General features: G+C 41.3%; 2 protein-coding genes across 7 annotated transcripts in view; both read left to right on the forward strand.

Moving 5' to 3' along the window:
- Positions 1 to 14,352, forward strand: part of LOC5567245 (IQ motif and SEC7 domain-containing protein 1) — a 645,474-nt gene that overhangs the window by 276,016 nt on the left and 355,106 nt on the right. The gene's annotated exons all lie outside the window — the stretch shown is intronic.
- On the forward strand, positions 12,549 to 13,894 carry LOC110679681. The gene is made up of 3 exons (XM_021855206.1): positions 12,549 to 12,716; positions 12,785 to 13,042; positions 13,215 to 13,894. The coding sequence occupies exons 1-3, from the start codon at positions 12,702 to 12,704 to the stop codon at positions 13,722 to 13,724; spliced, it is 783 nt and encodes a 260-aa protein (XP_021710898.1). The 5' UTR covers positions 12,549 to 12,701; the 3' UTR covers positions 13,725 to 13,894.

Genomic DNA, 14,352 nt, shown 5'->3' on the forward strand with positions numbered 1-14,352 from the left:
AAACGTTGCGTAATGAACCATTACGTAACTAAAATGCGTCGCGTAATGATTCATTACTAAAAGCCAGTACCGTAGCTAGGGGGGTGCGGTCCGCACCGGGCCCCAAGTTCATAGGGGCCCCCGAATGCTGATATGAATTTCATTTAATATTATGAATTTGATTTCGAGAAAACTAACACGTTAACAAGCAGATAAAAATTCAGTTTGAAAGTGACCATGATCGGCAATGTGTAGGGGCTCCATGATCAATGGTATAGTGATTATAGTAGCCTTAATACATATTCAAAAATTCATTCTCGATAAAATAATATGCTGGGCCCATAATCGTATCTGGAACTGATTAGGTATGCTACAGAAAATGTTATTAAACTACCCGATTTTCATTTCAGTTATATTATCCGAGACTGGTTAGATCTATTTTTAGATAATTAGTCTCTATTTTAAAGCAAGTCTCTATTTTTAACGGAAGGTCTTAAAAGTCTATTTTAACCAAAATGGTCTCTAAAGTAACTTTTTCTGAATCCAGCTTTAAGAGATTCCAGGGAGATTTTGAGGGACTATAACGCAATATTTTCACAGATTCTGCAGGAATTTATTTTCAGATTTCTCGAGGAAAAGCTTTAGGAATTCTTCTAGTGATTTCTATAAAAATCTCTTTAGGTATACTTTGGGGATCTCCTTCAGAAATTTTTATTTTGTTTTACCACCTTTTTTTTCAAAAAAAAATCAACCAGCGTTGTTTCAAGGGATAGTTAGTGGATTTTTTTTTTGTAATTTGCTCCAGGAAATCCATGAGCAGTACAACACTTTTCTAGATCATTTTGAATTCCCCAGTTGTAACTTTAGGAAATCTTCCAAAGTTTCCTACAGGAGTTCTTTGAAGAAAAAAAATCTACATTTCTTGAAGAAATTCATTTGAGGATTTTCCCAGGAAGATCAACGATTACGATGAGAAATTTCAAAAATATTTCATTATTATCATGGAAAATTCATAAATAAAACTCATATTTTAATTCATACAAAAATCCCATTTTAATATATTATCCATAAAATCGTGATAGAAAACAGATATTTGGGACAAAGTTTCATGATTGAGAAATTTTTGGTCAATAAATAGCAAATTTTGGTCCAAATAAATACGTTTTGTTGATACAATAGGCATCTTGAAATTATGCTAATCTATAATGATTGGAAGTGCTCATAAAACGTAAGCTTTGAAGCAAGCTCTTTCCCAGATGGGACGTGATGGCAGAAAGAAAAAGAAGATACGACATAAGGAGTTTGCAACTCAGTGTAGGCGATCTATTGAATCCATTTCTGTAATCTTGATCCAACTCCTATATTGCATTGAATACATACTTAGCAAATTGAATGACAACTTCTTAAAACAAAGTTGCATCCGTCTTAGGGAATTTGTTACTTATAATAATGCCTCCATCGAAGTCATTCGATCACAAAGAGCTAATTCCCTTCTCCGGAATCCAACCGTCAAATTCCAATGCATAAAATTCAATTTACCACATCGTTGCATACCGCACCAATTTGGACAGATGTGTGAAGTAAGAGGTTGTGGCTGCTGCTGGCTTGTTTCCCGGTAATCAAGCATTTAAAATCTTTCACTTCAGGTGCCAATGGGTTCCGCATTGCCTCCACATAATGGACCCCCCGCCCTGTGATGGAACCGTAAGATGGAAGCGAATTGTTTCACAACGTAAAGGCATGTGAAGGGGGTAAGCGTGTTTCGGATGAATGGGCCGGATGGATGTGCACGGTGACGGATGCAGATTGAACTTCACCATTAGCAGAAACCACGTCAACCTCATCCATGGTGTGAATTTGCACACGCGCGAGCTCGGGATGCACTATGGACGATCAGGTGGTCAAAAATCGAGAAAAAAAAGAATTGTTCATAATTCCATGGTGATTATATCTATTAGGATTTTCCTGAAATATCGAAGCATGACTGTCTTCCACAAAAACATGCTCCTTACCAACACAAGCAACTTTGCTGAACATTATAGCATTGTAGCTCGTTATACATGACAATCATATAAGTTCACTTGCCATGTAAATTTAAGATCTTTTTGTTGTGTACCTATATAAATTCCAACAAGTATTTGGTTTTCGTAACATTGATTGCACAAGTGGTCCATATGTATCATTAAAACAAAATCCATTATTTCACCATAGGCCCTATTCACAAGTTTGTTTAAAAAAATATATCAAACATATTTTTGGCCGCCAGACCGTATGGTAACTGCCCGTAGTGGAACGACAGTGACTCGCGCTGAAGACACACGGTAGCCGCCTCCCGAGTCGACAGTAAAGTCGAGTTAGTAAACTGTAACTATTAATTTTCCCTTTTGTTTTCACTTTCGGTTCAGTTCTGGTTTGTTATTGCTTTTCGGTTTCTCGGACTGAGGGAGCACCATTGTAATTGTGTGATGCGAAAGGCTTTTACTACCGTGTGGCGGGTGATGTTTTTCCCCTCGGCTGCAGCGTCACAAGGCGCGGTTTAGTCACACAGCTTTTAATGGAATTGTGAGACAATTGGAAATTTTGAGCCATGGTCTTAGGTATGGGGGGTGGTGATTTTACGGAGAGAAATGAGCAATTTTTTCTACGATCACTTTCTATGATGATTGCTGTGCACTAATTGCGCAGGAGTGTCATGAGCAATTTTTTTTTATTTTGATTTTTTTGAGTTCAATGCCCTTGCACAAAGTTAGAAATCTCACAGTCACCCAATTATACACAGCGGTTTTCAAATCGTGTTGGCTTTCGAGGTTTTTTTTTGGTTCTTAATAATTTCCAAAAGGCCTTAGAGCCAAGCTTCATAATTGAGCAGAATGTTGTTTAATTTCTTTTTGCAGATCCTGCCATATTACTTTCATAGTAGGATCACGAGTGCGCGAAAATGGCCTCCTCGTCACGTTTTCAAGACAGATCATGAGTTTAAGATCGTCGTCTATAATAACTGTTTCAAATTTTACTTCACATTTTGGAATTGTAACGCCCCTGGCTTCAACATAGGAATTTGTTAAAGCTTCGAGAGCAATGTCAATATAAAGTTTTGTTTGCAAAGAAATGCTAACATCAAGATTACTGTCCATGTATGTTTCATATGTATTTCACTCGACTCGTAAATAATTGAAAGTGGACTAAGAGGATTAAAAATTCGTGTGCTCTAATGAATTTCAATCACATTGCAAAAGAAACCTAAAAGTTTGAGCTAAAAATATTAAGACTTAGATGTGGCGCAAGTGTCTTGAAGGTGAATTTCCAAGCTATGAAAAATGGCCTTCAGGGAAATCACTATAACTTCGTTAAAAAAATATTTCAAAATAGTTTTCTCCAATTTTTTTTCCTTATTTTACTTGAAAGTTCAATGGTCCTCCGGAAATCTAGGGGGTTGGTGTCAGGCCCTGCAAGCCAACCATAAAACACATCAGCACAGGAACGTCAACGAGAGAATACGGACCGGAAAAATCGGCAAAGACCACAGCAACGAAAAAGGACTAGCGATTGGAAACTCGGTACGTGGAACTGCAAATCTCTCAACTTCATTGGAAGTACTCGCATACTCTCCGATGTACTGAAGACCCGCGGTTTCGACATCGTAGCGCTGCAGGAGGTGTGCTGAACAGGAGCATTGGTGCGAACGTTTAGAGGTAATCATACCATCTACCAGAGCAGCGGCAACACACGCGAGCTGGGAACAGCTTTCATGGGTGATATGTAAAGGCCGGTGGTGGCCGATCAATGAACGAATGTGCAAGTTAAGAATCAAAGGCCGATTCTTTAACTTCAGCATAATCAACGTGCATAGCCCACACTCCGGAAGCACTGATGATGACAAGGACGCATTTTACGCGCAGCTCGAACGCGAGTACGACCGCTGCCCAAGCCACGACGTCAAGATCATCATAGGAGATTTGAATGCTCAGGTCGGCCAGGAGGAGGAGTTCAGACCGACGATTGGAAAGTTCAGCGCCCACCGGCTTACGAACGAGAACGGCCTACGACTGATAGATTTTGCCGCCTCCAAGAATATGGCCATTTGTAGCACCTATTTCTAGCACAGCCTCCCGTATCGGTACACCTGGAGATCACCTCAGCAGACAGAATCGCAAATCGACCACGTTTTGATCGATGGACGGCACTTCTCCGACATAACCGACGTCAGAACCTATCGTGGCGCTAACATTGACTCCGACCACTACCTGGTGATGGTGAAACTGCGCCCAAAACTATACGTCATCAACAATGTACGGTACCGACGCCCGCCCCGGTACAATCTCGAGCGGCTGAAACAACCGGATGACGCCAATGCGTACGCGCAGCATCTTGAGGCAGCGTTGCCGGATGAGGGCGAGCTCGATAGGGCCCCTCTTGAGGACTGTTGGAGGACAGTCAAAGCAGCCATTAATGACGCTGCCGAAAGCATTGTCGGATATGTGGAACGGAGCTCAAGAAACGATTGGTTCGACGAGGAGTGTCAGGAGGTTTTAGAGGAGAAGAATGCAGCGTGGGCTGCAATGCTGCAGCATGGTACGCGCCAAACGTGGAACGATACAGACTGAAGCGGAAACAGCAAACCCGCATATTCCGGGACAAAAAGCGCCGCCTGGAAGAGGTAGAATGCCAAGAGATGGAGTTGCTGTACCGTTCTCAAGAAACGCGGAAGTTCTATCAGAAGCTCAACACATCCCGCAAAGGCTGAGATGTGCCGGGACAGCGGAAACCAACCAGCATCCACGATGGGGGAAGTTAAGGATGCCATTCAACAGCTCAAGAACAACAAGGCCGCTGGCAAGGATGGTATCGGAGCCGAACTCATCAAGATGGGCCCGGACAGGTCGTCCGCTTGTCTGCATCGATTGATAGTCAGAATCTGGGAAACGGAACAACTACCGGAGGAGTAGAAGCAAGGCGTTATTTGCCCTATCTACAAAAAGGGCGACAAACTGGAGTGTGAAAATTATCGTGCAATCACCATCCTAAACGCCGCCTACAAAGTGCTATCCCAGATTCACTTCCGTCATCTATCACCTATAGCAAACGAGTTCGTGGGAAGTTATCAAGCAGGTTTCATCGACGGCCGCTCGACAACGGACCAGATCTTTTCCGTGCGGCAAATCCTCCAGAAATGCAATGAGTACCATGTCCCTACGCACCATTTGTTCACCGATTTCAAGGCGGCATACGATAGTATCGACCGCGTAGAGCTATGGAAAATCATGGACGAGAACAGCTTTCCCGGGAAGCTCACAAGATTGATCAGAGCAACGATGGACGGTGTGCAAAACTGCGTGAAGATCTCGGGCGAACACTCCAGTTCGTTCGAGTCTCGGCGGGGACTACGACAGGGCGATGGACTTTCGTGCCTGTTGTTCAATATTGCGCTTGAAGGTGTTATGCGGAGAGCCGGACTTAACAGTCGAGGCACGATTTTCACGAGATCCGGACAATTTGTTTGCTTCGCGGACGACATGGATATTATTGGGAGAAAATTTGAAACGGTGGCAGATTTGTTCACCCGCCTAAAACGCGAAGCAACAAGAGTCGGGCTAATGGTGAATGCGTCGAAAACAAAGTACATGCTGGTTGGCGGAACTGAACGCGACAGGACCCGCCTAGGAAGCAGTGTTACGATAGACGGAGATACCTTCGAGGTGGTGGACGAGTTCGTCTACCTCGGATCCTTGTTGACGGCTGACAACAATGTTAGTCAGGAAATACGAAGGCGCATCATTAGCGGAAGTCGTGCCTACTATGGGCTCCAGAAAAAACTGCGGTCAAGAAAGATTCACCCCCGCACCAAATGTACGATGTACAAAACGCTCATAAGACCGGTAGTCCTCTATGGGCATGAGGCGTGGACTATGCTCAAGGAGGACTTGCAAGCTCTTGGGGGTTTTGAACGCCGAGTGCTAAGGACGATCTTCGGCAGCGTACAGGAGAACGGCGTGTGGCGGCGAAGGATGAACCACGAGCTCGCTCAACTCTACGGCGAACCCAGTATCGTGAAGGTAGCTAAAGCTGGAAGGATACGCTGGGCAGGGCATGTTGCAAGAATGCCGGACAACAACCCTGTAAAGATGGTGTTCGCTACGAATCCGGTCGGAACAAGAAGGCGTGGGGCGCAGCGAGCTAGGTGGATTGATCAGGTGCACCAGGACCTGGAGAGCGTGGGTCACAGTCGAGGATGGAGAGAAGCGGCCATGAACCGAGTGAATTGGCGAATTATTGTTGGCGAGGCTTTATCAAGATAATTGATGTAAAGCCAAATAAGTAAGTAAAGTACTAGAGAGTTCAACTGTGTTTGACCATTACTTCATAAATATTCAATCGATTCCCAATCTTTTTACACCAAAGCTTTTTACTTCACCTAACTAATTGCATACCTTTTTCTCTAGTAGGTGGCAATATAATACACCTAATGGTTATATTGATCACATAAACAGACGAAAAATTTAAATTTTCAACACGTTTTTCCAGGAGTTTGAATGACACAAACATTTTCCACGGCTGTTTCACTGTTCTTTCGAGTAACGCTTAGCATCAAGAATGTTACCTTTATACTTTTTTTATGGTTTCGCATTGTAGTGAATGGGCGGTATTGGCGATCAAAATTGAGGTCTCTCCAGGGATTCAATTTTATTAGTGAAGAATTTCTCCCAGTTATTCATCCAGGGATTCCTCAAAACATAAGGTTTCATTCAGAGATTTATCCAAGAATTTCTACAGGATTTCCATAAAAAAAAATCCGCTCGGGAATTTTCCAGAAATAAGTTTATTCAGAAATCATTCCTGGGCTTCCTCCAAACGTGTCTCCAAGGGTTTTTACATAAACTCCGGCAGGATTTCCTCCACTGATTAACTCGGAATTTTAAACAGGGATTCAAAATGTTTACAGAAAATCTTCCGGGATGATTTAGAAATCCCACTTTTTTCCAGTAACTACTCCAGGGATTTTTCGCAAAAAAATGCTCTAGGGTTTGCTTTAGGAATCGCTTAAAAAAAGTTCCAAAAATTCCTGTAGAGATTCTTTCAGAAATAAATCCAGGGTTTAGAATTTTCTTCAGCTATCCTTTCAGAATAACTTCCAAGGTTCTCCTAAAACTTCCTGCGGAATTTCATTCAGGAATGCCTCTTAGGGGTAAGCCGGGGTTTCTCAGGAAATTCCTTTAGAGATCGTATCACGAACTACTTCAGAAATTTGTACAATTAGACTACAGCATTTCTTTAGGAATTTTTGGAGGATTTCCTCTGAAAATTCTTCTAAGGGTTTTTCCAGCAATTCCTCCTAGTATTATTATTGGAATTCCTACTCCGTATGGAAATTCCTCCATGAAAACCGCAAGAAATTCATCTACAAAATCTTTCAGATAATGCTCCAGAAAAATTTGCAGGGATTTCTTATGGTGTTCTTGAAGAAATTCCTTCAGAGAAGTATCTCAAGGGATTCCTCAAAGAATATCTTCAAGTAATTCCTTAGGCCTTACTTTAGCAATTCATCATATTCCTAGAACAACCGCACGATGGAATCTCACAGAAATTCTTCCGGGAAAGTTTTTATGAGAAATTCCTGATGAAATCTTTGGAGGAATTCCGGTAGAAATACCTAGAGAAATTCGTTATGGAATTCTTAAATAAATTAATTTGAGTAAATCGAAAAATTAAAACACGAAGTAATTCATAGAGGAATTTCTTAAAATCGCTGGAAAATTTCATAAAAGATTTTCTGGATGATTTATTGAAGGAATTCTGGGGGAAAGTTCTGGAAGGATCCCTGAAGGAACTGAAGTATCACTTTAAGAATGTCATGAAAAACATATAGGGAAATACCTGAAAAAAATTGCTTAAGAAATTTTTGCAAGTATTCTGGAAGGAATCTCTGAACCAATCTGTGATGTAAATTCTGGAAGGCTTTGAAATACCTTGATACAATCCTGAGAAATTCCTGGCAGTGATATACCTGGAGGAATCTCTTGGTGAGTTTTTTTAAGATGTTTCAGGAGAAACGCCTCAAAAAATTCATGAACAAAATTTTGTAGATACTACTGAAAGAGTACATGGCAAAATGCTTGCAGGGTTCTTTGAAGAAAAGTGATGATTTCCTTGCTGAAACTATGCAGTATTTACTGGAGGAATCAGGAGGCATTCATATTCCAGGAGAAACACCTGGAGGATTCTATAATGAAAAAAAAATCATGAGGAATAACTGGAAGAATTTCTCAAATAATTTTGGAATAATGCTTCAAAGAAAATTCCTGGAAGAATACCTGAAGAAACTCCTGTAGAAATCATTGCAAATATTACGAGAGGAGTCTCTGGAGGAATTTATGTGCGACTCTGAAATCCCTTGATGCATTTCCGGAGTAATTCCTGACGGTGGTATATCTGGAGAAATCGTAGGAAGAAATCCAAGAGGGAATTCTGAACGTACCTCCAGAAGAAATCCATGGAGAATATCTGGAATAATTTCGGAGTAATCGCAGGAAAAATTTATGTAGTAATATCCGGTGAAAATCATGAAGTAATTGTTGGTCAATTTCCAGAAAAAAAAATCATGAAAAAAATCCAGGATGATTCTCTGGGGAAATATTTGGAGAAATTTCTGAAGCAACCCATTGAACAATTTTGCTGATAAGTAGTTCTTAGAATGAATAAACTATTATTCAGTTACTTATGTTACATGGGAATTCTTGTAGATATTTCTAAATAATTTATCAAGAATTTTTTTGAAGGATTTCCTTAAAAAATTCTAGAAATAGTTACAGATCGAATACCGAAAGAATACTGACGAAATCAATGAAGAAACTTCTAAGAAAATTCCTGGAAATTTCCGGTGGTAGCTTTGAAGTAATTTCTGGAGTAACGATTGTAAAATTTCAGAAGCAATCTCTGAAGGAATAAATATAGAAGTTTCCGAAGTACCTTCTGGAAATAATTCTAGACGTATTTCTAGTGGAATTTTTGTAAAACCCCTGCAGTAATTCATACAGAAATTTCTAAAGCAAATTATAGAGACTCTTATGGAAAATAACCTGAAAGAATTAGTTATAAATATTCTAGAGATATTATATGATAAATTATTAGAGGAACTGCTGGATAAAATCTATGAGGAAATTCTGTAAAAATCTCTGGTGAATTTGAACGAATCTTAGAGGAATCTCTGTAAAAACATTTGAAGGGCTCATGTGCATAAATTTCTGAAAAAAAAACTTAGAAGAATTCCTGGAAGAATTTCTAGTGGATTTCCTGCAGATTTTTTTTAGAGAAATTCTTAAATAAATGCCAGGAAGAATTTCTGGATACATTCCCAGATGAATTTTAGAATGAAGTCGTGGAGGAGTTTCTGGAGGAATATGTCAAGAAATTTGATGGAGAATACTTTAAAAAGTCAGAAGTAGGCTCTATATTATATTATGAAGAAGCTCTATAGTCAATTCATAAATATTTTTGTGGATTAATATCTAATGTTAAACTTTGGAAGAAATTCTGAAGTAATCTTTAAAAGAATCTCTGGAGAAGTTTTTGAAGGAGAACTGGATTTTTTGTATGAAATATAAGTGAAATTTCTGAAGGAATCTCTTATGGTTACTTGTTCTGGAATTCCTGGTGTGATTTCTGCAGAAAATTGTGAATGAATCACTGAAGAAATTTATGAAGAAATCTGAAATATTTCCAGAAGTAATCTCTGAAGGATTGTGTTTAAGTGGAATCTCTAAAGGAACCACGCTTGAAATAGGGAAGGTGTATCGGTATTCGCCATGCACCAGTTATTCGCCACCCCGGATTATATACCGTTTTACGACATATATGGCTGCCAAAGGTTTAGTGTTCGCTAAATTGCTTTAAGATGATACGGAAACATTCTTGGAAACCGCAAAATTTGCTCAGAAAAAAATAGAAAAAAAAACATTTTCCATAAATTTTTTGCTCCTTTGCACCTATTTTTTGCCATGGTGTTCCTGATTCGCCACCCTCCATAAGAAATCAACGTAGGTGGCGAATACAGGAACCTACACTAAAAACGTGGCGAATACTGGTACGTGGTCCAGTTTTCGCCACCCTTATGTTGAATACAAAAACAAAGTTTCTGATTGGTTTTTATATTTTCCCTGCTGAGTATCAATTAAAAGCTTTCGTTTAATGTATTGACAGTAATCAATGGTCTTTTGATTTATGTATAAACAATATTTTTCCTTAGGGTGGCCAAAACTGGTACACCTTCCCCAATTAAGGAAGGAATTCCTGGAAGATTTGTCAGGAAGAACTCCTGAAAAAGGAATACATTAAGGAATTTGTTGAAGAAAATTTAAAAAGATTTTTACAATGTTTGGAGAATTTCCGGAAGAAATCCCTGGAAAATTTGCTTAAAGAATCTCAAAAGGGATTTTCTAAAAGTTTATCTGACAGAAATGCTGGATGATATTCTTGAGGAAATCATGGTAGAATTTGTGAATGCATCTGGGATAAATTCTTAGAGTCTCTGATGATGCAACTTCCTCGGAAATTTCTGGCGTAATTTCGGAATGAATTTGTGAAAGAATTCGTGGTTGATTTTTTCGGTAAATTAATAAAATAGGAAATTTTTAGGAATTTTTAAAAAGAATTTGTGAGGGAATTTCCTATATTTATTTATGGTGGATTATTTTAAGGAACGCCTAGAAAATTTTGCAAGCTCCCTGAAGGATTTTCTGCTAGAATCTCAGAAAGAATTTCAGGAGGTATCCCGTATTATAAGAAGAATTTATGGAGGATTTCCTGAAGAACTTTTCAGCAGTAATCCTGGTGCAGTCGCTTGTTGATTTTCTGGAATAATTCTTGGAAGATTATTTTAAAGAAGTCTTATACCTCATGTAGTAGTCCCTAGTGGGATTTCTGGATGAATCGCTGAAGGAATTCCTGAAGGTTTTTTCCGGACGAATTTCTGGTGGAATTTTTAACAGATTTTGTATAGGAGGAATAATTTTAATAATTTGGTGGGAATTTTTTGTAGAAACTTCCGGATAAATTTCTGATGTAAATATCTAGAGAATTTCTGGTGATATTTCTTAAGTAATTCCTGCTTCCCTTTTAAATATTGAATCCTAGTACATATGTTTCCATTGTATAAATACCAATGGACAATGATTATCTAAAATTCCGCACTAATAACATTTTTAGTTAGTTTGTCTTGATTCTTCATAAATTACTTATCGATTTTTGTTTCATCCGATCGGAAGCAATTTCTAGATTTTTGGCATTCACAGGAACAACAGTCAATCAAAAATCAACGGTTGAAAATATTCTCCATCTTGGTCACATTAATGTTGGTGCAACAAGTTTTTTCAGTTCAAATTAATTGAAAAACATAAATTGGTTTGACTAACTGGAGGGCAGAGCCAATGTTGGTCAAACAGACTGAGCGTCTGTGGGCTGCATGATAGTGTCACATTTGTTGGGTGAAATCTGTTTTGGCCATGAATCTCTAAAGGTAATATATTTTTAATGAATACAATTTTACTGATCAAGAGTTAAAATGTTGCACCAAAATGGATCCTAAAAGGTCAACTAGAACGAAAAACTTTCAACATTTTCACCCCTTAGTCCCAGTCACTATCTAATCTCATGGCAATCCGCTAGGGTCAATGTGTCAACGAGCCCGGCGGTCACCTCGTGACCAACGTCAGCAGCGTTCACTTTCAATCTTGCTATTTCTGCACTCCAATTTGTCTGCGCTTTTGCTGCTGCTGTTGCTGCACTGCTGCAGTCATTGATCCCCCCGAGCAATGTTGCAGCAGTTCCTATCATAACCAGACGAGGTCACTGCAAAAGATCATCCGGTGCCGATCGAACAATTAGGTATGCCACCACCCATCACACCGTCCCAAACCGTTCGGGTCCGGTTGTTTCAACAGCTATCTACTGTAACCTATAGTCGCAGAAGATGGAGCTTTGCGATCGAACCGCTCTATTAGCCCACAAACATTAGGCCAGCTAGCAAAGTATCAATGCACAGTGGTTCAAATTGAGAAAAAGGTTCGACAAAACAAAAGTCTTTTCGAGAGCGAACCCAGGACAAATTGCTTCTGTGAATAGTACATCTTACAAACAACCTAAAGACTGTTGTTTGTCCACGAATCCTTTCAAGACCACTGTGCAACTAGTACTCGGACCCCTTCTGGTACAACGAGATTTATTGCTTCACTTCCGCCCGACGCCAACGGTCGAAGCTCGACCGGCTCAACAGCTGACATTTCGCCCCATTGGACGCCCGATTTCAGCACACGCGAAGCGTAATTTGGTCACCTCATTTGCGGTGCTAAACGACGCGTCAACGGCACCTACCGGCGTTGAATTATTCATCGGTTCGATGATCTAACTGAGCTTTTGGGTGAGATTTGCGTGATTTCTTCGTGGTTGAGCTGGGTTCGTTTCCTCCGTGGTAAGTTTGTTTTCATTCAGGACGACGACCGATTGCCCGACGGTCGGAAGAAAGCGCGGCGCGCAATCCGTCGCGACATTGCTTTGGGGTGTTGCAGCAATTGAGGAAATGTAGAGCAATTGCCGAAAACGGCCAACTGCCCCAAAAACTGCACGGGGGTGGTTGATATAAAGACTATCGTTCCGCTCCGATAGGTTATCAGTAGTGGCTTGTGTTTCAGCGGTGCAGACTAAGTGTCCATTGGGTTGGCACTGTTTTGAATATGTTACTTAGACTGGTGAGTTGTGAGGTTTAGGACTTGGAGTGTTCTAGATGTTAAGAATTTCTGTGTTTTCTTGCTTTTAGACTATTTTGGCTTGTCTGGCAATTAGCAGTGCCACAGCAGAGCCTCATCTAGAACATGCCGCTGCGTATGGATACGGAGCACACCTGTTCGGTGGGATCAACCCCGAACTGTACACATCTGCCAGAGCGATGGCCCCGGTGCAGTATGCCTCCAGTGTGCCAATGGTGTACGCAAATCAGCTGATGGCAAGCCCGCTGCACAGGGCCATCAAACCGGCGGTGGTCAGTGCTCCGCTGCAGTACGCAGCCTCCCTACCGGTAAGCTACGCTGCCCCTCAGGCTTCCTTAGCTTACAGCAGCCCGTATGCCTCCCATCCCCATGCTCATCTGGCTTACGGAGTGCAGACTCCGCTAACGGCTAGCTACGCGGCTGCTGCAGCTGCGCCCTCGACCCAATTTCACACACCTACCCAATACGCTTCGTACGCAGCCGCTCCTGTACAATCCGGACACGCAGCCTTTCTGGGATCCGCCTCTGCAGCCACACCATCATCACTCAATTACGCCGCTGCTCTCGCCAACGCTCAAGCTTACGGAGCAAGTTCTGCCTACGCACAGCTTCAGCGACAGCATCAGCAGCAGCAGCAGCAGCAACAGCATCATCAACAGTCACACTATCCCTTTCAACAACAATTTCTTCACCAGCAGCAGCAGCAACAGCAATCCTATCAGCAACAGCTGGACGCCGCTTTTGGGCGGTCTGCCGCTGAGCTCTACGGTCGAGGAGTACCATTTGCATATTCCGGTGAGCAAGTGGCGTCCAGCAGTGCGGGCTCGGAGATTGCTCGCCAAATGGCCGTTCAACTTTCTGCGGGTTACCACCAACAACAGGCGGCATCGGCTTACGGGGACGCACGCGCGCAAGCTCGGACAGATAGTGAGTAGGATCCGCTGGCTGGAGAAGTACCTGCACGTGGTGCACTTCCGTCGGAGGCACTAGACCTGCGGGCGAACCGTGGGTTCAGCTGCCTGCCTGGTCAGTCTTAGTCGTATGAGTATGTGCGAGAATGTGTGATACCGTGTAATTATTTATTTTGCTCTAAAATAAATCTTTATAGCTAGTTTAGAAAGACATATTATAGCATGAGTACAAGTGTAAGGATAACCGAAATAAGAAAAGAACACTTTGTTATGCTTTGATTCGAAATATTCATTAAACTCTTATAAAGCTGACAAGGCAGCGTCCATTAATGACGTAGCATTTTTAGGGCAATTTTTGACACCCTCCTCCCCCATCGTAGCCTATTTTCCCATACCTAATACATGGTTCGTAGCAAAATCGTAGACTCCCCCCTCCCCCCTAAAATGCTACGTCATTTATGGACGGTCCCCAACAATTTTAGTAATAATCTAGGAAGCAATACTTCCGAGAGTTCTTTGGATAACTATGTCTATGAGATGATGAAGAGATCTCTCAAACTCTTTCACTAACTTTACTTTTGATGGCGCTACGTCTTTCAAGGCATGACCTGCGCCACAACGTTACGCCAACTAACTCGATCCATGGCTGCTAACCTCCAGTTTCACGGGCACACTTCCAAGATCCTGCTCCACTTGTTCAAACCACC

This window comes from Aedes aegypti, chromosome 3, assembly GCF_002204515.2.
Source record: "Aedes aegypti strain LVP_AGWG chromosome 3, AaegL5.0 Primary Assembly, whole genome shotgun sequence".
NCBI lineage: Eukaryota > Metazoa > Arthropoda > Insecta > Diptera > Culicidae > Aedes > Aedes aegypti.

Coding starts and splice junctions, on each gene's coding strand:
- LOC110679681 (XM_021855206.1), top strand. Junction 13,043..13,214: donor AGTACGCAGCCTCCCTACCG/GTAAGCTACGCT, acceptor CTTCGTACGCAG/CCGCTCCTGTACAATCCGGA.